At 50.5% G+C, this 22,724-nt stretch overlaps 1 protein-coding gene across 2 annotated transcripts in view; it reads right to left on the bottom strand.

Annotated features, from left to right (window-relative positions):
• The window catches only part of LOC138487609 (uncharacterized), a 508,482-nt gene that overhangs the window by 291,531 nt on the left and 194,227 nt on the right, over positions 1 to 22,724 (bottom strand). For both annotated transcript variants that reach the window (XR_011274510.1, XM_069614083.1), the window contains exon 6: positions 7,818 to 7,906. Coding sequence is in view for 1 of the 2 variants with exons in the window: in XM_069614083.1 (XP_069470184.1) it covers positions 7,818 to 7,906 (89 nt within the window). In the remaining variant the exon portion in view is untranslated. The remainder of the gene's footprint in view (positions 1 to 7,817; positions 7,907 to 22,724) is intronic.

A 22,724-nucleotide genomic window follows, 5' to 3' on the forward strand; every position in this document is an offset into this window, starting at 1 on the left:
CAAAGGGCGCTATATAACTGACAACTGCAAAACCATGCAGGCTGCATGGTATGGGTTTAAACAGCCCATCCGCCTTTTAATGCCCTCCACCCTGAGTTCTGAAATAAAAGGCTCACTCGCCAACCAGATCACTGCAGTGAACCAGCTGACCAGACTAGCCAATCGGGGAGCAAACACATGGCCCACGCAGTATAAAACAGGCTGTGTTTCCCTAGCCTGGGAGTGAGGAGGCTGAACGCAGAGGTGCCTTGCAGCTCTGTACTGGAGAAAACCCCAGGCAGCTGAGAGGGGATAGGAGGACCAAGGTGCGGGAGACCAGGCCCCATATCCCAGACTGGGCCCACCTACTGACTGTGAACTAAAGGGAGCAGGGAAGAAGGCTTGAGGAGTGGGAAAGGGCTGGTCACAACTGGCCTCTCTCTCACTGCAATTGGCTCTGAGGTGTAGCAAAGCTTAATTGCACACCTCGCAGGGTGCCACTATGCTGCAGTCATCTGACCTCCGCCCTTATCCACGTTCCTCACGTGTATCCAGGGATCGCGACCAACGACATCTGTGACCCGCAGAATTTCCCCACGGCCAGTTCACCCAGTCCCTCCCATCTTCCTCCCATTGGGACTGCTGGGTCTTGCTCTTCACCCCAATGGTTGCACCCTTTTAAGGTTTGAACTTGAGACTGACTGGTTGACCATGTAACAACCCTTGGAGAAGGTTTAAAAGGCAGCGCAGCCATGGCGGCCACCTTGGTTGTGACTGAATCGCGGCTGCCATGCTACATGGGTCTGTGGCCACTCCCCGCCAGTCCTGCTGCTCTTCTGTGATGGGAGAGGCCTTTGGGACTTGCAGGCAGCATGTGCTCTCATCTTGACCATCCACCTGGAGCTCGCCAGAAGCAGTTTGGCGTCTCTGTCCTCTTCATGCTAGAGGGGCCACATGGGACCTGTATGCCTCAACTCTTTCCTTAAATATCGATGCCCAAAGTGGGTAGCACTGTGTTCTTGCATGGTCACAGGCTCGCGTGATCCGGCCTTCGCCTCCAATGGGGAGCAGCATCTGGTAGCGTCCACGCCTACCCTGTCCCCAACAGCCGCTACCCCAGCGAGACAAGAGGTTTAAAAGCTCACCCCGAGACGGGCAGGAGTCGGACAGATGTTCAAAGCAGACAACCAGCACTGGGCAAGTAGAGAGGGGCAGAGACAGAATGGGGTGCTGAAGGCAGGTCGCGGGAACCGTGCGGCCTGTGCTGTGTGAAGCGAGGGTACAAGTGCCAGAGAAGGGGAGATGCATGATAAACTGGGACTAGAGATTGGGGGCCAAAGCCTGAAGATCCAGAGAGAGGCAGAAAGAGGGAGCAGATCATCAAGGACAACCTGGAGACAAAATACAAACTCTGGTGCGAATAGTAAGGCCACAAAGGACACTGAACACTGCCTCACTGAGCGAGCTCACAGAGAACTACAGCCAAGAGGGCTCACAGAGAACTACAGCCAAGAGGGCTCACAGAGAACTACAGCCAAGAGGGCTCACAGAGAACCCAAGCCAGGAGGGCTCACAGAGAACTACAGCCAAGAGGGCTCACAGAGAACCCAAGCCAGGAGGGCTCACAGAGAACTACAGCCAGGAGGGCTCACGGAGACCCCGGGCCAGGAGGGCTCACAGAGAAACCGGGCCAGGAGGGCTCACAGAGAAACCGGGCCAGGAGGGCTCACAGAGAAACCGGGCCAGGAGGGCTCACAGAGAAACCGGGCCAGGAGGGCTCACAGAGAAACCGGGCCAGGAGGGTTCACAGAGAACTACAGCCAGGAGGGCTCTCGGAGAACCCGAGCCAAGAGGGCTCACGGAGACCCCGAGCCAGGAGGGCTCACAGAGAACCCAAGCCAGGAGGACTCAGAGAACCCAAGCCAGGAGGGCTCATAGAGAACCCAAGCCAGGAGGGCTCATAGAGAACCCAAGCCAGGAGGACTTGCTGGGATCCGGAACCAGGAGGGCTCTCAGAGACCCCGAGCCAGGAGGGCTCATGGAGAACCTGAGCCAGGAGGGCTCACCGAGAAACCGGGCCAGGAGGGCTCACAGAGAAACCGGGCCAGGAGGGCTCACAGAGAAACCGGGCCAGGAGGACTTGCTGGGATCCAGAGCCAGGAGGGCTCACAGAGACCCCGAGCCAGGAGGGCTCACGGAGACCCCGAGCCAGGAGGGCTCACAGAGAACTACAGCCAAGAGGGCTCACAGAGAACCCAAGCCAGGAGGGCTCACAGAGAACTACAGCCAGGAGGGCTCTCGGAGAACCCGAGCCAAGAGGGCTCACGGAGACCCCAGAGCCAGGAGGGCTCACAGAGAACCCAAGCCAGGAGGGCTCACAGAGAACCCGAGCCAGGAGGGCTCACAGAGAACCCGAGCCAGGAGGGCTCACAGAGAACCCGAGCCAGGAGGGCTCACAGAGAACCCGAGCCAGGAGGGCTCACAGAGAACCCAAGCCAGTAGGACTTGCTGGGATCCGGAACCAGGAGGGCTCTCAGAGACCCCGAGCCAGGAGGGCTCATGGAGAACCTGAGCCAGGAGGGCTCACAGAGAAACCGGGCCAGGAGGGCTCACAGAGAACTACAGCCAAGAGGGCTCACAGAGAACCCAAGCCAGGAGGGCTCACAGAGAACCCAAGCCAGGAGGGCTCACAGAGAACCCGAGCCAGGAGGGCTCACAGAGAACCCGAGCCAGGAGGGCTCACAGAGAACCCAAGCCAGTAGGACTTGCTGGGATCCGGAACCAGGAGGGCTCTCAGAGACCCCGAGCCAGGAGGGCTCATGGAGAACCTGAGCCAGGAGGGCTCACAGAGAAACCGGGCCAGGAGGGCTCACAGAGAAACCGGGCCAGGAGGGCTCACAGAGAAACCGGGCCAGGAGGACTTGCTTGGATCCAGAGCCAGGAGGGCTCACAGAGACCCCGAGCCAGGAGGGCTCACGGAGACCCCGAGCCAGGAGGGCTCATGGAGAACCTGAGCCAGGAGGGCTCACAGAGAACCCAAGCCTGGAGGACTTGCTGGGATCCAGAACCAGGAGGGCTCAGAGAGAAACCGGGCCAGAAGGGCTCACAGAGAAACCGGGCCAGGAGGGCTCACGGAGACCCCGAGCCAGGAGGACTTGCTGGGATCCAGAACCAGGCGGGATCTCAGAGACCCCGAGCCAGGAGGGCTCACGGAGAACCTGAGCCAGGAGGGCTCACCGCGAAACCGGGCCAGGAGGGCTCACAGAGAAACCGGGCCAGGAGGGCTCACAGAGAAACCGGGCAGGGAGGACTTGCTGGGATCCAGAGCCAGGAGGGCTCACAGAGACCCCGAGCCAGGAGGGCTCACGGAGACCCCGAGCCAGGAGGGCTCATGGAGACCCCGAGCCAGGAGGGCTCATGGAGAACCCAAGCCTGGAGGACTTGCTGGGATCCAGAACCAGGAGGGTTCACAGAGACCCCGAGCCAGGAGGGCTCACAGAGAACCCAAGCCAGGAGGGCTCACAGAGAACCCAAGCCAGGAGGGCTCACAGAGAACCCAAGCCAGGAGGACTTGCTGGGATCCAGAACCAGGAGGGCTCACAGAGACCCCGAGCCAGGAGGGCTCACAGAGAACCCAAGCCAGGAGGACTTGCTGGGATCCAGAACCAGGAGGGCTCACAGAGACCCCGAGCCAGGAGGGCTCACGGAGAACCTGAGCCAGGAGGGCTCACAGAGAACCTGAGCCAGGAGGGCTCACAGAGAACCTGAGCCAGGAGGGCTCACAGAGAAACTGGGCCAGGAGGGCTCACAGAGAAACCGGGCCAGGAGGGCTCACGGAGACCCCGAGCCAGGAGGGCTCACAGAGAACCCAAGCCAGTAGGACTTGCTGGGATCCAGAACCAGGAGGGCTCACAGAGACCCCGAGCCAGGAGGGCTCACGGAGAACCTGAGCCAGGAGGGCTCACAGAGAAACCGGGCCAGGAGGGCTCACAGAGAAACCGGGCCAGGAGGGCTCACAGAGAAACCGGGCCAGGAGGGCTCACAGAGAAACCGGGCCAGGAGGACTTGCTGGGATCCAGAGCCAGGAGGGCTCACAGAGACCCCGAGCCAGGAGGGCTCACGGAGACCCCGAGCCAGGAGGGCTCACGGAGACCCCGAGCCAGGAGGGCTCATGGAGAACCTGAGCCAGGAGGGCTCACAGAGAACCCAAGCCTGGAGGACTTGCTGGGATCCAGAACCAGGAGGGCTCACAGAGACCCCGAGCCAGGAGGGCTCACAGAGAACCCAAGCCAGGAGGGCTCACAGAGAACCCAAGCCAGGAGGGCTCACAGAGAACCCAAGCCAGGAGGGCTCACAGAGAACCCAAGCCATGAGGACTTGCTGGGATCCAGAACCAGGAGGGCTCACAGAGACCCCGAGCCAAGAGGGCTCACGGAGAACCCGAGCCAGGAGGGCTCACGGAGAACCCGAGCCAGGAGGACTTGCTGGGATCCAGAACCAGGAGGGCTCACAGAGACCCCGAGCCAGGAGGGCTCACAGAGAACCCAAGCCAGGAGGGCTCACAGAGAACCCAAGCCAGGAGGGCTCACAGAGAACCCAAGCCAGGAGGGCTCACAGAGAACCCAAGCCTGGAGGACTTGCTGGGATCCAGAACCAGGAGGGCTCACAGAGACCCCGAGCCAGGAGGGCTCACAGAGAACCCAAGCCAGGAGGGCTCACAGAGAACCCAAGCCAGGAGGGCTCACGGAGACCCCGAGCCAGGAGGGCTCATGGAGAACCCAAGCCTGGAGGACTTGCTGGGATCCAGAACCAGGAGGGTTCACAGAGACCCCGAGCCAGGAGGGCTCACAGAGAACCCAAGCCAGGAGGGCTCACAGAGAACCCAAGCCAGGAGGGCTCACAGAGAACCCAAGCCAGGAGGACTTGCTGGGATCCAGAACCAGGAGGGCTCACAGAGACCCCGAGCCAGGAGGGCTCACAGAGAACCCAAGCCAGGAGGACTTGCTGGGATCCAGAACCAGGAGGGCTCACAGAGACCCCGAGCCAGGAGGGCTCACGGAGAACCTGAGCCAGGAGGGCTCACAGAGAAACTGGGCCAGGAGGGCTCACAGAGAAACCGGGCCAGGAGGGCTCACAGAGAAACCGGGCCAGGAGGGCTCACGGAGACCCCGAGCCAGGAGGGCTCACAGAGAACCCAAGCCAGTAGGACTTGCTGGGATCCAGAACCAGGAGGGCTCACAGAGACCCCGAGCCAGGAGGGCTCATGGAGAACCTGAGCCAGGAGGGCTCACAGAGAACCCAAGCCTGGAGGACTTGCTGGGATCCAGAACCAGGAGGGCTCACAGAGACCCCGAGCCAGGAGGGCTCACAGAGAACCCAAGCCAGGAGGGCTCACAGAGAACCCAAGCCAGGAGGGCTCACAGAGAACCCAAGCCAGGAGGGCTCACAGAGAACCCAAGCCAGGAGGGCTCACAGAGAACCCAAGCCATGAGGACTTGCTGGGATCCAGAACCAGGAGGGCTCACAGAGACCCCGAGCCAGGAGGGCTCATGGAGAACCCGAGCCAGGAGGGCTCACAGAGAACCCAAGCCAGGAGGGCTCACAGAGAACCCAAGCCAGGAGGACTTGCTGGGATCCAGAACCAGGAGGGCTCACAGAGACCCCGAGCCAGGAGGGCTCACAGAGAACCCAAGCCAGGAGGGCTCACAGAGAACCCAAGCCAGGAGGGCTCACAGAGAACCCAAGCCAGGAGGACTTGCTGGGATCCAGAACCAGGAGGGCTCAGGGACCCCGAGCCAGGAGGGCTCACAGAGAAACCGGGCCAGGAGGACTTGCTAGGATCCAGAGCCAGTAGAGCTCACATAGAATGTGAGGCAGAAGGGCTCATTAAGAAACCGGGCCAGGAGGGCTTATTGATAATCTGAACCAGCACCACTGACCGAGATTCCAGAGCCTGCGGTCATTCCTTGATTGATATGAGCCAGTGACAAAGACTATGCTGCAATCCAGTTGAACATATAATGGTTTCAGTGCGCACTAAGCGGAGGGCCTCGACTGCCGGTTTGACGTGTGGAGCGCTCTGGGATCCTGCTGCAATCAGTCAGGATTGCAATCCAGGTTAAGTAGCGTCTCTGGATGTGGATGTAGCACAGCGGTCCAGCACCTTGCTGGCTTTCTCCTGGTTGGGTTGTTCGTTGTTTCCACCACCAGGCCTTCTGGATGATGTAGTCCTGCAGGACAAACAGAAAAACTGGTCAGCAAGAAATGGTGGTACTTCGTTCAGTCAGGAGGGGCCAGGGACTGGTGCCCCCCAACTCCCACACCCCGTCTATGGAGCATGAATGTTTCTGGTAAAAGAAAACTAGTAGCCTTCACACCCTAGGTTCAGAGGGGTCGCCATCCTCCCTCGACAGGGCCAGGACTCTGACCCTGTCACAGATACCTTGCTACAGCCACAAGGTTGAGTGACTGGTTGACTGCACCTTAGGGAGTCCGACCGGCACGTTTAAGCGAATGCATTGGTCCATTATACCGGCCCCAAACATCTGTTCGATCTTCCATCTGTTGCCGTCCTCACTTATCCTCTTCTCCCCGTCAAGCTGCAATTGTATATTTTGGATTGGTTCTCTCTGGGGATAGAGTGAGGCTTCTCACTCCAATAAGAGGTGTGTGTGACGATTCCAAGGAGATTCCTGTATAGGCTGCATCAGCGCTGTTCTTTGGGAGTCCTGCTCACCACGTCCAGCTTGTGGTCACGCACCACCGGGTTGCTTGTTCCTTTCTTGGTTGACCCGAGACTCTTCGTGTCTGCATGTGCCAGTTCTTTGGCACCTTGTACCCACGTTCTCTGTCCCTCGCCATGTCGCAGGCTCCACAACTAGCTTGTGTTGCACCTCCAGCCTGCATGATATCCCCAGAGAGCTTGCCCTGTGCGTCAGGCTCTGCAGCTCTCTTCCTCCTCATCACAGTTATACATGCATCTCGGGTTAGAGAGACAGCTTCCTTTTCTTGTGCAACTGGGTTTAGTCTTGCATTGCCTTCAGCCAAACATAAGGATGCCACATTCTTCAGTTACCAGGTAGTCCCATGCATGCAACTTTATTTGTTCGTCTAGGGAGTTCCTCACAGGAACCAGAGTCCTTGTCCCCACACCGGGAGTCTCTCCTGGTGCGTTGCACTAGCCTCGACCCCTAGGGAGGGTTTCTCAGAGCTGGCTCACCTCCCTAGCCTCACAGGGGGGACGGGAGGCGATTGCCCCTTAGGAGAAACCTGCAGCTGCACATCAGCATGGCCAAAAGAAGGCTGGGGTGACATGCGTTCCCATGCACAGGGGAAATGGCCTAGCAGTCCCTGCTAAACCAGTCCCAGTGGGTGCAGGATGGCGGCCGACTTGCATAGGGCTCGTGCTCCTTCTGTAATGGCAGATACTGGCTAGAAAGAAAAGGATGGCATGGAAGCCTGCCCAGGGCAACGCTGGTGGTTAGGAGAATTTAACACGTTCTATCCATGCATCCTGTTTAGTTTGTGACTAATTGATGGATGGTAAGCCCAGACACGGGTCCCCTTCTCGATGCATCACGGGTGCAGCTCATTGATGAGGCCCAAAGCCAACACACTGATGCGGTGCTTGTGTTGCCATGCCAAGGGATCATGGCATTGCTGCTCCCATTGGTGGCAGGACCCGGCCAGAGGGGCGCGCAGCTGGTTCCCTTTTATAAAATGGTAAGGAGAGGCAAACATCGATGGTATGGAAGGTTGGCCAGAGCAATAACTAGGTCGTGTACTGGTGCGCACTTGAAAGAACACCCCCCCATTTCCAAACACATTTTGTTTCATACCTGTGCGTGTCGGGGCACACTTCAACAATCCCTCTGGAAGATGTTATTTCTCCGGGCTCCATCTCGTAGTATATGGCCAGCTCACCGTTCTGCAAAATACCCACATAAACGGCTTGGTTATCAGAGGCTAGGGAGCGAAAACAATACCCAAAGCTAACAACTTGTGGTGCAGGTTTTCACCTTCGCTGCAAGTACATGGCTGGAGCCTTTAGGAAGAATTCTGGTCTGACTCACAATTGGAACCAATTTTAAACATGTGTAAGGAGTAAAACGCTTGAAAGGGCAGGTCTTCTGGAAAAGCCAACTCTGCTACTTCATGGACCTATTCCTGGTCTGATCAACTGGACAGAGCAGTTCTATACTCCTTGTGTGGGGGCGAGGGGGGTGCGCAGTGTGGGGGCACTGGAGAGATGTCCCTAGACGAGTGCAGGTTTCAGCAGCCAAGCATTTTCCATGACCCAGCCACACCGATTCGCCGCGCTCATGCCAGACATGTGTGGTGTCGTATGCAAGAAACATACCTGATCTGCTGCAATCATCTTCAAGAATGCAGGTGTGCTGTTACCCACCTAAAAGCATGTTTTGCCTTTGAACAACACCCTCCGCCATGCACCAAAAAACCGACCCACTGGACTCCCCATTCATTACTATCAGAGGGATTCCTGGCCCTCCGACGAGGTCCACTGCCCGACCCTTCGGGTGAGAGGGCGACTCAGTGGTCTGGGCAGCACTGCACCCTGAGTGAAGTAGGAACAAGGGCAGGGGCCTTTAGCCTCGCTCGGTAAACTCATCCAACGCATTCCTGCACACATGGTGGACACGAGGACTCCAAAAAGGTGGCTCGGCCCTTAGGCGGCTCAGTCTGAGGAGGGAATGATTTAACACACGTGGCTGCCCCCAAATCCATACGCTGCAGCCTATAACAGAGTGATCATCAACGTGTACACAGAAGCCTGGCCCAAGGGAGGAAACCAACCCCATCTAAAAGCCCAAGCAGAGAAACGGGTGGGGTCGGGGATTGGATTCGCAGAGCAGAAAGAAATGCACCAGAGAAGGTCAAGGTACAGGAAGAGGCGGAGACCGAACGAGAGATTGGAGGAGGTGACAGTAGAAGTGAGCTTCAGATCTGTGAGGAGGGAAGTCAGATAGGCTGGTGGAATCGGTTCAGGACCCCGAGACTGGGAGCTGAGCAAGACCTACTGGCATGCCAAAGTATCCCGAAGTCCTCATGACCCACCTCACATCAAAGAGAGTCTGTAGGACTAACTCACAAAACGTTTCACTCAGCAGGTGAGCGTGAAATACCTCAGCAGCACTACCCCGCGAGGAGCCTACTGGGGAACCCCACCCATGCAGCAGGACCCGCGCGGGAGCCCCGGGCAGAGGCTTTGCTGGTGAAGAAGGGGAAAGACTGGATTTGTAAATTGTTTTTGCTCACTGTAAAACCCCTTGATGGTCGCAGACGTCCCCAGAGGTGACCCCAAGGACCATATTGCAAAGGGAAGATCTATGAGGGGGTCAAATGGACCCGGTGGACTTTACAAATACCCAATGTGAAGGGTCAGAAGTATGCAGTGGACACCAAGGGTACATTTTCTCAAGCTTAGCCATTTATTAACTGGAAAAGGGTGCGATATACGCCTAACTTTACCCTATCCTAACAAAGAGGTCTCTTCCTAGCAAACTAAAACTAAAGAAAAGTGATGTAGTGTCCAAAACGTCTCTGACCCTCACTCTAATACACACAACAGAATTATACAAGGTTTGTATGGCCAATTTTAACTCAACAAAACAATGCATCAATTCAAACTTCAAGATTTCTGAAAGCACTCCTTGTGACCAGGGTTGGGTCCCTTCCCCCTGATCAATTCGGAAATACTTTGAGCACAGTCCTGATTCAAAAAAGTGATGTTCAAGGTAACACAAAAAGTCTCTTCCATCCTCTGTGTCTTTCCCCTTGACACAGCAAATATCTTTGACAAATATTTGTTCACAATTCAAAACAATTGGCGTGTTCCACAGTATCCTTCTTAGAAAAGTAACTGTCTTTCTTTCACAACACAAGTTCAAAGCAAAAGCAATTGTTATTTTCAAAATGTCCAACAATTATCAGCATGTTACACCATCCTCAAATTAACTACTTTTGTCAGGATAGCACAGCAACTACTCTTGGTGATGCCACAGCTTGTCAAACAAATGATAAGGTTAATAAGTTCTTGGATTCAACAAAGATCTTTCCAACACACCTATTTGTCACAAACTTACTTCTTCAAACCACCTTCTTCTTTCCTAGTATACTCGCCTACCAGGACTAACTACTATGATCCCTTTCCGGGTATACTCGCCTGCCAGTAAAAAAACTCCTATAACTCCAATCAAATCTCGTGGCAATATCGATTCCAAGATTTTCCACACCAATGTCTGTTGTAAGGAGGGATGAACAATAACTGCATTTTCTTATAGTCTCTTGACCCTTGGTAATGTGTGTTCCAGTTTTCCCTAAACCGAGAACTCAATGTGACACATCTACTCCCGTTGGATCCTCTATGCAGGTGGCCAGTGAAGGGCCATCACTTTTGGATCCCAACCCTGGGGATGGATGAGCAAGAGAGGATCACCTGGGTGGGGTATCCATGGGGATTGGAGGTGGGATGCACTTGGATGAGACACAGTATTCCACATTCTCCTTTCAGGAAGGTACCCCTATTCCAGAGGTGGTTATGGGATATTGCTCCCCATGTCCCCTTGTCCCTGAGAAGAACAGGAGATCTTATCAACTCAGAAGTACTAGAAAGAGGAGGAGAAGGATTGGGAATGGGGTACCTTTTGGCAAGACACAGTATCCCCCTTATCCTGGCGACAACCAGTTTACCCTACCCCCCACTTTTATGGGTTACTGTGGATCAGTTCCCCTTTTTTCCCCTCTTTTTCCCTGAAAGTACTGAGACAAGGCAGAAACAATTGAGAGTAATGAACACTCTACCCTCTTCCCACTCTTTTACTGAGACGAGGAAGAACACCACTTACTCTCACCACTTTGGTACTGGAACAAAGAAGATGACTAAAGAGTCACACCAATATACTGAACAGACATGTCCCACTAATAGGTTCAGGCAAAGTCAGGCAATTGAAACCAAGTATACCCACCTGCAAACTCAAAAGAGTATAAAAAGAGCAGCAACAGGAAGGAAGGCCAGCGAGTTGGGAGAGCAGCTGAGACGCCAGAGTTGCCCAGGACCTGCCGGTGGAGAACGAGATGCTGAGAGTCTGCAGAGTAAGGCAGCGAGAGGAAGCGTGGCGAGGGAGCCGTGTCTCCAGGGAGTCAGAGAAGTCCACAGAAGGGAGTCGGGAGGCATGCCAATCCCTTGTGAAGTTATTGGGAAGAAATGCATGTTCCCCTAGCCTCTCAGGAGTGTTTGAGGAGCCGCTGGCGAGTCCCTGACCTCTGAGGAAAAAGACATTTCAAAAGAATCCAGATGAAAGCCAAGAACACAACCAGTGAGCTTCAGATAATGGGAAGCCCGGTATATGAAAAGTGTGAGTGAATACAATGTAGCCGACTAATGAGTGAGTGGTTTCATTACTTTAGTCCATTGTATGGAAAATGCCACAACGCTTCTGAAGTATTGACGGAAAGTGGTGAAATAATTACAGAGAGAAGCGAGTCTGACACTTTCTCTATACCTGAGATAATTGATGCAATGAAGGGTTTGGGGGATCGGGTGAGGGGGAGGACTGGAACGTATAGTCTGCCAATAGACTTATTCCAGGATGAAATCAATGTTTGGGCTCCTCTGTTAAAACGAGTGTTTGAAAACATGGCTAAAACAGGGATTGTACCCGACTCTTGGAGCAGTGCCATTATTGGGCCAATTTTTAAAAAGGGGGATTACAGAAAGCCGGGAAATTATAGACCTATCCCCCTTCTGGACCCCCCATGAAAAATGTAGACACAAATATTAAATACACGTTTACAAGTCTGGGCCACTGAAAATAATATCTTAAACCACCCTCAGTGCAGTGGACCAATGCCTTAGACTGAATGAAATCCTGGCTAAATACATTACAATTCAGCATTCTAGGATCTGTGCAGTCTTTGTGGACCTTTGTACGTCCTTTGACAGTGTCTCCCGTGACAAACTAGGGCAATACTGAGAGATAAAGGTATACCAGAGCCTCTCTTGTATAATATCTAATCTTTGTATTGCAACAACAGAGTTTCTGTAAGGTGGGGGTTGGATGGCGGGATCACTGAGTACTTTGTAGTAGAAAAGAGGGTTTGACAGGGGTGCATGTTAGCCCCCATTCTGTTCTGTTTGTACATAAATGCTATAATTGAGGAGTTGCTGGCCGTTGGTCTTGATGTACCAAAGCTTGGGCAGGATGAGGTCCCAGCATTCCTCTATGCTGATGATGCTGTATTGCTATCTACTACCCCAATGGGATTAAGACACAGTTTGAAAATATTCATAGAGAAATGCTAGGAATGTCTTTATACCCTGAAAGAACGATGGTAATGGTTTTGGCAGAAGGAGGCAAAAAAGATGAAGTTGAAGGTACTGGTTGAGAAATTGAGCTAGAACAGGTTCCATACTACGACTACCTGGGCATACGATTTGCAGAGGACGCATCATGGTCAGCCCACCTTGTTAAAGCCGCAGCAACACTGGAGAAATACAGTGGGGGTATACAATGCTTTGTTAATAAACTCCAAAGTGGTGCTAGCTCCTCTGCCATAAAATTGTACCAGCAACAAGGCAGGGCAGTGGCAAGCTATGGGGCAGCATTGTGGGGTCACTGCCCCCTAACTGAGCTGTGTGTAGCGGATAACACATTTTTGCAGAGTCTACGAATGCAGCCTAAGGGTGCACCAATGGCGAGTTGAGATGGGAATGGTGCCTCAAACCTATAAATGAAGTAATTGCCAACAAACCCGTTCAGCATTGGATTAGACTCTGGAGTGCTCCTGAGTTGTCTAAGTACAGGGAAACTCTGAGCAGTCCATTAAAAGGTGTCTGGTGTTGGTTTGCTAGTTTGGCCTCAATTTATTAAAACGGCCTCGTAGTATTGGGCTTATGGGCTACTGGGTAAACCCAGGGAGTACAGCACAGTGCACCAAAGTTAAAATTAAGTGCCAACAGGTAACCTTGAGTAAAATGGAAAGGGCATGTGCTGTGTTGAAAACAGGGGCAGCTTATTTCATTTTAAAATGGGCAGCAGGATTTGAAAAATATTTGGGGCCTCATTACACGGAAGGCAGTAGGGGATTACCGGCACCGGTAAGGGCACCGGTGCCAGTAATCCCCACCGCCCTACTACGAGGACCCTCAGCGGGTCCCGTCCTTAACGTGTGGTCAGACCTCACGTTAAGGACAGGACCCGCTGAGGGACTTCAGTTCAAATAACGGTACCGCAAATTGCGGTACCGTTATTTGCTCCTTCCCCATTCCCATTGAGCCCTATGGGGGCTCAAATGGGAATGGGGAATGGTTCCCGGAATGGGGACTTACCGGTCCTGCAAAGGTCAGAGTAGGCTGGTAAGTCCCTATTCCGGGAATCCGGCCTCCGACGGCGGTAAGGGGGTAGCCATGGCGCTAATAGCCATGGCTACTGCCTTCCGTGTAATGAGGCCCTTGGACTACGTATCCCCTGCATATGCCCGAATGCGGTTTACCAACAGCCTGAGGGTAGCTGAGTTTCCATCAGCTGGACAGCTGAGCAGGAAAAGCACTGCAGGCGTTGTGGCTATCCAATGGAAACAATAATGCAATTTCTTTTGTTCTGCCCGGGTTACGCTAGGTTGAGGAAGTATTATCTACTGCCAGTATTCCGATTAAAGGATATTAGGACGACTGAGATGGCAGTAACTTTTTGTAAAAGCACATCCGATGTAAATTTGATTTATTTTATTGCAAAATATGTACACAGGGCATGGCTATGCAGGGCCAAATGTATTTGATACAATTGTATGGGAACAGTATACATTTTAAATGTATTTGATACAAATGTATGGGAACAGTATACATTTTAAATGTATTTGATATAAATGTACAGAAACCCTACGGATGTTACTATGATTTTCATTGCGCAATATTGTCATGAATTGTAATTATCTAATATTGTGTGTATTTGTCTCATGCTATGTAAAAATGCTTTCATGATTTTTTTTTATACAGAATAAAGCTATGTACAACACAGAATAATTGTGCATGAGAAAATACATGTTTACAATCTCCAAACAATTCTAAAAAATGAATAATGATAAAATGGGAAGTTAAGGAATACTCACAGAGCGGTCGCATACCAAGAGATAGGTTCTTGAAAGTCTCTGTATGAAGAAAGAAAGCCTTTTGCATACAGGGGGAGACGGTTAATTGTGAGCAAAACAGCATTTAACTAAAGGGGAGCTATGCGAGAGATGAAGTATGAGCAAAATCACTAAGAAAGATTGTTAAGAATGAAAAATAAGCAAACTTCTAATATTGAATACCAAACTGAAAGAAAGTAAGCAAACTGCTAATATTGAATACCGAACTGAATGAAAATAAGCAGACGGTTAATAATGAATACCGAACTGAAAGAAAATAATCAAACTGCTAATATTGAATACCGAACTGCTGGATGAAAATAAGCAAACTGCTAATATTGAATACCGAACTGAATATTGAATACCGAACTGAATGAAAATAAGCAGACGGTTAATAATGAATACCGAACTGAAAGAAAATAAGCAAACTGCTAAGATTGAATACCGAACTGAATGAAAATAAGCAGACGGTTAATAATGAATACCGAACTGAAAGAAAATAGGCAAACTGCTAATATTGAATACCGAACTGAATGAAAATAAGCAGACGGTTAATAATGAATACCGAACTGAAAGAAAATAATCAAACTGCTAATATTGAATACCGAACTGCTGGATGAAAATAAGCAGACGGTTAATAATGAATACCGAACTGAAAGAAAATAAGCAGACGGTTAATAATGAATACCGAACTGAAAGAAAATAGGCAAACTGCTAAGATTGAATACCGAACTGAATGAAAATAAGCAGACGGTTAATAATGAATACCGAACTGAAAGAAAATAATCAAACTGCTAATATTGAATACCGAACTGCTGGATGAAAATAAGCAAACTGCTAATATTGAATACCAAACTGAATATTGAATACCGAACTGAATGAAAATAAGCAGACGGTTAATAAAGAATAGCGAACTGAAAGAAAATAAGCAAACTGCTAATATTGAATACCAAACTGAATATTGAATACCGAACTGAATGAAAATAAGCAGACGGTTAATAATGAATACCGAACTGAAAGAAAATAAGCAAACTGCTAATATTGAATACCGAACTGAATGAAAATAAGCAAACTGCTAATATTGAATACCAAACTGAATATTGAATACCGAACTGAATGAAAATAAGCAGACGGTTAATAATGAATACCGAACTGAAAGAAAATAAGCAAACTGCTAATATTGAATACCGAACTGAATATTGAATACCGAACTGGATGAAGATAAGCAAACTGCTAATATTGAATGCCGAACTGAATGAAACAGCAAACTGCTAATATTGAATACCGAACTGAGTGAAAATAAGCAATCTTCTATTGTTGAATACCGAACTGAATGAAAATAAGCAATCTGCTAATATTGAATACCGAACTGAATTAAACAGCAAACTGCTAATATTGAATACCGAACTGGATGAAAATAAGCAAACTGCTAATGTTGAATACAGAACTGAATGAAACAGAAAACTGCTAATATTGAATACCGAAACAGAATGAACATAAGCAAAATGCTAATATTGAATACCGAACTGAAGTAAACAGCAAACTGCTAATATTGAATACCGAACTGGATGAAAATAAGCAAACTGCTAATGTTGAATACAGAACTGAATGAAACAGAAAACTGCTAATATTGAATACCGAACAGAATGAAAATAAGCAAAATGCTAATATTGAATAGCAAACTGAATGAAAATAAGCAATCTTCCAATGTTGAATACCGAACAGAATGAAACAGCAAACTGCTAATATTTTATTTTTATATTTGTATTCAGTTCCAGAAGAACTTTCACAAAATTACAAACACAATTTATTAATCAAATCACAATAACTAAATCACAAAACCTAAAATACTAGAATTTAAATCATTTGATCAATTCATACCCATGCTGTACGCAGGTTAACATCATTTCTTACATCCTATTTTGTTTTGTGTTGGCCTAATCAATCATAGTGTCACATTATAAAATCATATACAATCAGCTAAAATCAATCATCGTATCATACATTACATGCCATACCTCCTAATGTACATGAATTTCATAAAATATTTAAAACATTTAATAGACCATGAAGATAATACAAGTTACCATAAAATAGCCCGGAGTTAGTCCGTGGAAGACTACCCTATACGATAAGTCAGTTGCAATTAGGCAGGCATTTTTTTAAATAATACTCCATAACTGGTACAGGATAAAGTGTATACTTTCTGCCTCAGTGTTAAGGCAGTAGTTCCAAAATGCATCTTTCCTTATCGACTCGTACCTATGTACGATACTGCCCAAGATGGTCATGTGTGCATTCCCAGGTACTGCACACTCAGTAAATAGGTGCTTTGCCATCTCCAATTTTCCAGGCAATTTACATATACGACAGCACCTGTCCTTGAGTGGGATCCCAAGTGGAGCATCCTGAAAAACATACTATGGCAACTGGTTTATACGTAGCCCCAGTCGAAAGCTCTGCACCGCTGGGTTTGAGAACCGTCTCAGGTATCTCTGGGGTTGGAGAAATCTATGTACCACCCCAGAGACGTAGAAATAGGTACGAAGGGTAGCCAAATGGGCATAGTTCTTAATCCAATCCCACTGCTTCACTTTGCATTTAAATATATCTTGTAAAACAACATACCTGGTTCCTCTATTAAAGTAGGGACACCACCCAATACTCTTATATAGATTAACCATTAGAAGGTCAAAACTCTCTTCCGTATGACTGTGCCACAGATTTTCACCAGATCCCAACAACGAAAGTAGCTGACATTTCAGCTTGGTATGGATTTTTAGGTGCAAAAACTCCTGTCTGGTCAGCATCTGGCCCTTAAGTGAAACCAACTCCAACTCCAGCCAGAGATATTCAATAGAGGCAGAAGGGCTCAACCTCAGGATACGCTTTCAGAAGGAATCCTCAGCCAGTGCAGTTCCCCCATGACCAGTGCCTATAAGCCATTCAGGACCATGAGGCAAAAGCACTGGGAGTATAGTTGGGGTCATTCGTTGGGCCGTGGCCTTCTTGACAGCCTCTATACAATTTCTAATCCTAAATATGGATATGAAGCAATATAGTCAACCTTCCCAAGACTAGTAGTGAAACTGGGGCCCTTCATCCGTTTGGGTGAAACCACCATGACCCCAGTCTTCCCCATGTTAGTACTCAAATCATTTTCTGCCGAGTATTTCACTGGTTTATCGAACATGGCTATGGCTCTGCTGTAGGTGTAATTTAGCATAACCAAATCATAGGCATAGAGCATACAAGGAATGGTCTGCCTGCCTCTGTTAGGGCAGCAGCCAATGCCTAGAACATAACGGGCAGGGAGATCGGACATGCATATATATTACAAAACAGTGGCACAACAGTGCAACCCTGCGTCACCCCTTTAAAGATCCTAACTGGGGTAGACAATCCCCCTCAGCCTTCAATCGAACACAAGCTTGTGTATTCAAGTCAACACCTTTTAGTATATTGTTAAGATTGCCTTCTTAATTTGCCCCCGTAGTGTAGAAGAACTCTACCCTACAATGTAACCCTGTGCTGGATACAAGTAAACCAGCACCAGGGATCAATTGTTTGGAAGAAAGGACCCAAAAACGTGTGGCAGTAGACTCCCCCGTGTGCAACAGTATTCCAGTTGACACAATTAATGCTTTTTATGCCGACTTCACAAGGACCAGAAAACAGCTGTTATAATACACAAGAAACAAGAATCCTTAATACTCACACAACGTGAAACGTAAAGCAGAAACATAAATAAGGACAGACACTCTTACCATGGGATTGATGGCAAGTATTCCATAGACAACCAATGCTCCAGTAAGACCGCCAGGTACAGGGGTGTAGGGCTATTCCCGCCGGCACGCATACGCCTAAGGGTCAGAAGTACAATACCCGATGAAACGAGGAGGCTCCGACCTCAGCCCCTGATGGTACCACGGCAGTCTCTAGTCCGTACCGGGGAAGAGGATAGGAGTAGTGTACTGGCAGTCTAGTTGAGGAGCAATGGTCACATGGATCCCAAGAAACAGGAGGCAATCCTATGCAGTCCACGGTGATGAGTTATGAACAACGTTGATCAAACGAGAGGCAATAGCAATCCATAAGGCAGTCCAGGTCGGTAGCTGAAGGAATTTCACAGGACAAAACGTGAGGCAAAGCAATCCAGGAGGAATTCCGATTCGGCAACGGGAGGTATAAATAATCAAAAGCGTGAGGCAAATGGCAGTTCCTGGGTGCGGTCCGGTTTGGCAACAAGAAGCAGCGGAGCGGAATGGGAATAGCTCCGTGTGTAAGCTGGAAGGATGAAAGGAGCAGGAAGGCAACAGGTAAGGGGAATAGCACAGACAGGAGGAGGGAGATCAATGGAGATTCCAATCACGGAGGCCGTAACTTCGGGGAAACTACGAGCGGGAGGTTGAAGCAGGGGCAAAAAGTAGCGAGGCAGAGACAGGAAGGCAAGAATCCAAAATAGCAGGCAAAACAAGGAATATCACAGGCTACGTAGCAGACTCCAAATTCAAAATCAGAAGCAACGAGTTTGCTGCAGGCTAGAGTTTATCTAGCTGCGGTCACATGACCTAAAGGTGCGGCTGACGTGGTGCGGGTCGACGTCCCTGCCCTAATCTCCATGGCAACCGCCAATGCAACAACACGGAGGGACGAGGTTTTACCAACTTCTTGTGGCCTTGAAGTAACCCTCTTTTTAGAGGAATCCGAAGGGATCTTGAGCGCTGACACCATGTACAGTGTCCCTCTTGTGTCTGAGACGATGGGGAGGGAGCCAACCTAGTTCGACTCCTGTTGATCCCAGACCGATTCCTGACATACATTGACTAGCTATTTCGGGCAACCGCAGGATAACATTTTACACCACAGTTTCTCATGGTTGACACCATCAAAGGCTGCTCTAAAGTCCACGAAAGTAACATACAGTGTGGGCCCACCAGGATCCAATGTCCCCCTAATCAGGGTGTCCAAAACCCTAAGGTTGTGAAATGTACACATAAAATGCAGCACTTGGAATTCCTCCACCTATGTCTGAAGCACCCTCAGGACATAGGTGGAGAACATTTTCCCCGTCACATCCAGCAATGACAGCAGCCTGTAATTCTCCAGCAACCGGTGATCACCTTTTTTATAAACGGGACATGGACCGACTGCTGCCATGATGCCGGTATTGTTTGTGTCATACATAGCTTGTCGAACAAAGTTTTAAGTATGCTGGCCCACTGATCGGGGTTCTGTATTAATAGCACATTGGCTAAGCCATTTGGACCAGGAGCCCCAGGGTATTTGAGCTTCAAAATAACAGTTTGGATGTTGCCTTCGTCGAAAGACATGGGCCACCCCCAAATCATGTAACCCGGGGACGAAGCCTCAGTGTTAAGTGCACTATTCCTTCCAACATGCCCCATCCACTCCAATTCCTGTATGGAGTTGAGGATACGTTTCTTACGATCCCCCTTGGCACCGGCCAACATACACCATATCTTTCTAGGATTCCTACTTCTAAGCACCACAATCATACTTTGCCAACGTGTGTTAAGGATAGATAGCCTCCATCGCTTGAGCCATCCTTTGTAGTTTTTATTAATACACCTCAAACCCGATGCCAACTCAGGGGCCAACACACCTTGGCCACGTGCCACGCGTAACTCTCTGCGTATAGCTTTCTTGGCATCGCAGATGGCACCTTCTGAGGCATGAAAGGATTTGCTAAATTTTCTAATTTTAAAAGCCAGTGTGATAACGCATTTCTTCATCTCATTGCAACTCATAAGACCTAGGGCATCGATATCCTCACCTCGAAGGTCAGAGATCATAATCCCCAACTTTTGCAAATGCTTTGCCGTCCAACGAACACAATTGCCAGTCTGGTTAGCTTGGATTCCGATACAATTGCTCTTGCTAAGCCTAGAGTGTTGCAAATTAACAGTGAGCACAAGAATATCGTGGTCACTGTACTTAACAGGGATGACATTTAAATGTTCAGCCATCATAAGGCAAGTATTGTTCTGAAAGAAGTAATCCAGGGTATCCGCTCTATCATTCCCAGCCCAAGTGTAATTTCCGGGATTGTCACCCTTGGTTCTACCGTTTAGCATATGTAGTTCCCACCGCCTCAGGAAGGGCACCCAGAGTCTCCACTTGGGATTACTTTTCCCTTGTACCATCACACTCTTTTGTTATGACATTGCAATAAGTAGCACACAATTGGTCATCCACACACCTGGCATTTAAATCCCCACCTACGATGATCAATACTCGCAGCATTCCCTTCACATTATACCAGGGTTCCTTCAATGCTGAATTGTAGCTCATCCAATGTTTTGTGGGAACGTATATATTTAGGATCAAAATTTTCGAATACTTCACGCTTTCCTCCTGCCACACCTCCACAGCCAACCCTTTGTCTTCAGCCAGGGGTGCAGCCACCAAGCAGGAGCTAACACCAATTATGAGTCCCCCAAAGGGTCTTCCCTTGGCACCCTTCCTGGCCAGAGTCTGGTAAGTGTGGTAACCCACAACCTGAAGGGTACAATCTAACCAAGTCTCCTGTAGCAGAAAGATGTCAAAATGTGTCAATATAGACATAGCGGCATGCAGTAGGTGGCTGTGCCCACGTGTATTAACTGGCGATCCTAGCCAGCCAGCGGCCTCCCTCCCGAGGGCAAGGCCAATTCCAACTGGTGAGCCTAACCAGCCAGCAGCCTGCCTCCCGAGGGCAAGCAAGGCCAATTCCAACTGGTGAGCCTAACCAGCCAGCGGCCTGCCTCCCGAGGGCAAGCAAGGCCAATTCCAACTGGTGAGCCTAACCAGCCAGCGGCCTGCCTCCCGAGGGCAAGCAAGGCCAATTCCAACTGGTGAGCCTAACCAGCCAGCGGCCTCCCTCCCGAGGGCAAGCAAGGCCAATTCCAACTGGTGAGCCTAACCAGCCAGCGGCCTCCCTCCCGAGGGCAAGCAAGGCCAATTCCAACTGGTGAGCCTAACCAGCCAGCGGCCTCCCTCCCGAGGGCAAGCAAGGCCAATTCCAACTGGTGAGCCTAACCAGCCAGCGGCCTGCCTCCCGAGGGCAAGCAAGGCCAATTCCAACTGGTGAGCCTAACCAGCCAGCGGCCTCCCTCCCGAGGGCAAGCAAGGCCAATTCCAACTGGTGAGCCTAACCAGCCAGCGGCCTGCCTCCCGAGGGCAAGCAAGGCCAATTCCAACTGGTGAGCCTAACCAGCCAGCGGCCTCCCTCCCGAGGGCAAGCAAGGCCAATTCCAACTGGTGAGCCTAACCAGCCAGCGGCCTCCCTCCCGAGGGCAAGCAAGGCCAATTCCAACTGGTGAGCCTAACCAGCCAGCGGCCTGCCTCCCGAGGGCAAGCAAGGCCAATTCCAACTGGTGAGCCTAACCAGCCAGCGGCCTCCCTCCCGAGGGCAAGCAAGGCCAATTCCAACTGGTGAGCCTAACCAGCCAGCGGGCTGCCTCCCGAGGGCAAGCAAGGCCAATTCCAACTGGCGATCCTAACCAGCCAGCGGCCTGCCTCCCGAGGGCAAGCAAGGCCAATTCCAACTGGCGATCCTAACCAGCCAGCGGGCTGCCTCCCGAGGGCAAGCAAGGCCAATTCCAACTGGCGAGCCTAACCAGTCAGCGGGCTGCCTCCCGAGGGCAAGCAAGGCCAATTCCAACTGGTGAGCCTAACCAGCCAGCGGCCTCCCTCCCGAGGGCAAGCAAGGCCAATTCCAACTGGTGAGCCTAACCAGCCAGCGGCCTGCCTCCCGAAGGCAAGCAAGGCCAATTCCAACTGGTGAGCCTAACCAGCCAGCGGCCTCCCTCCCGAGGGCAAGCAAGGCCAATTCCAACTGGTGAGCCTAACCAGCCAGCGGCCTGCCTCCCGAAGGCAAGCAAGGCCAATTCCAACTGGTGAGCCTAACCAGCCAGCGGCCTGCCTCCCGAGGGCAAGCAAGGCACTCTGTAGCGGCCAAATGTCCCCAGGATATAGCTTCGTATCACATCACCCATAGCCAAATGTGGTGAGTGATGATCCAGGGGAAGACCACATCACTGTGTCCCATCTATTCGAACGTAATCTGTGCCATAGGGCACTGGCTTGAATGGACCCTGTGGCCGACGAGGAGCTGGTAATTTGTGGCAGACTATGAGTTTCAGACCCAAATTAAACAAAGCATTGGCATTGGCACACAGTAACGATATCGCTGCAGTAGAGGCAAAACGAATTAGTGGGGCTTCCCCATTTGGGGGGCTGAAATTGCAACATATCCTCGGAGGTGATTGCTGATAACCAGGGGACCGTGACCCAGAGCCGCAGAAGGCATGCTCTGATTAGGAACTGGCTAATATAAGGAGGTATTTATCTCCTCCAGCCTTACAGAGGACTATAGCCACAACTGGACCTCCACTCTAGTGCTTGTGGTCACGCAATAAGGGCCAAGCTCGGACGTGGCATTAAGTGGAATGGGTGGGGGGGCTCTGTAGGATGTACCAATCTGAGGGGTGGGGATAGCAACAGGGTCAGAAGATTTTACTGCTGTCACCCAGTTAAAGTACACTCCCGCAATTCTCCTCCCAGGGATTCCGGTAAGACAGCGGTTCTAGATTTGA

The sequence above is a fragment of the Ambystoma mexicanum genome, chromosome 9 (assembly GCF_040938575.1).
Source record: "Ambystoma mexicanum isolate Mex_15411 chromosome 9, UKY_AmexF1_1, whole genome shotgun sequence".
Classification (NCBI taxonomy): Eukaryota; Metazoa; Chordata; class Amphibia; order Caudata; family Ambystomatidae; genus Ambystoma; species Ambystoma mexicanum.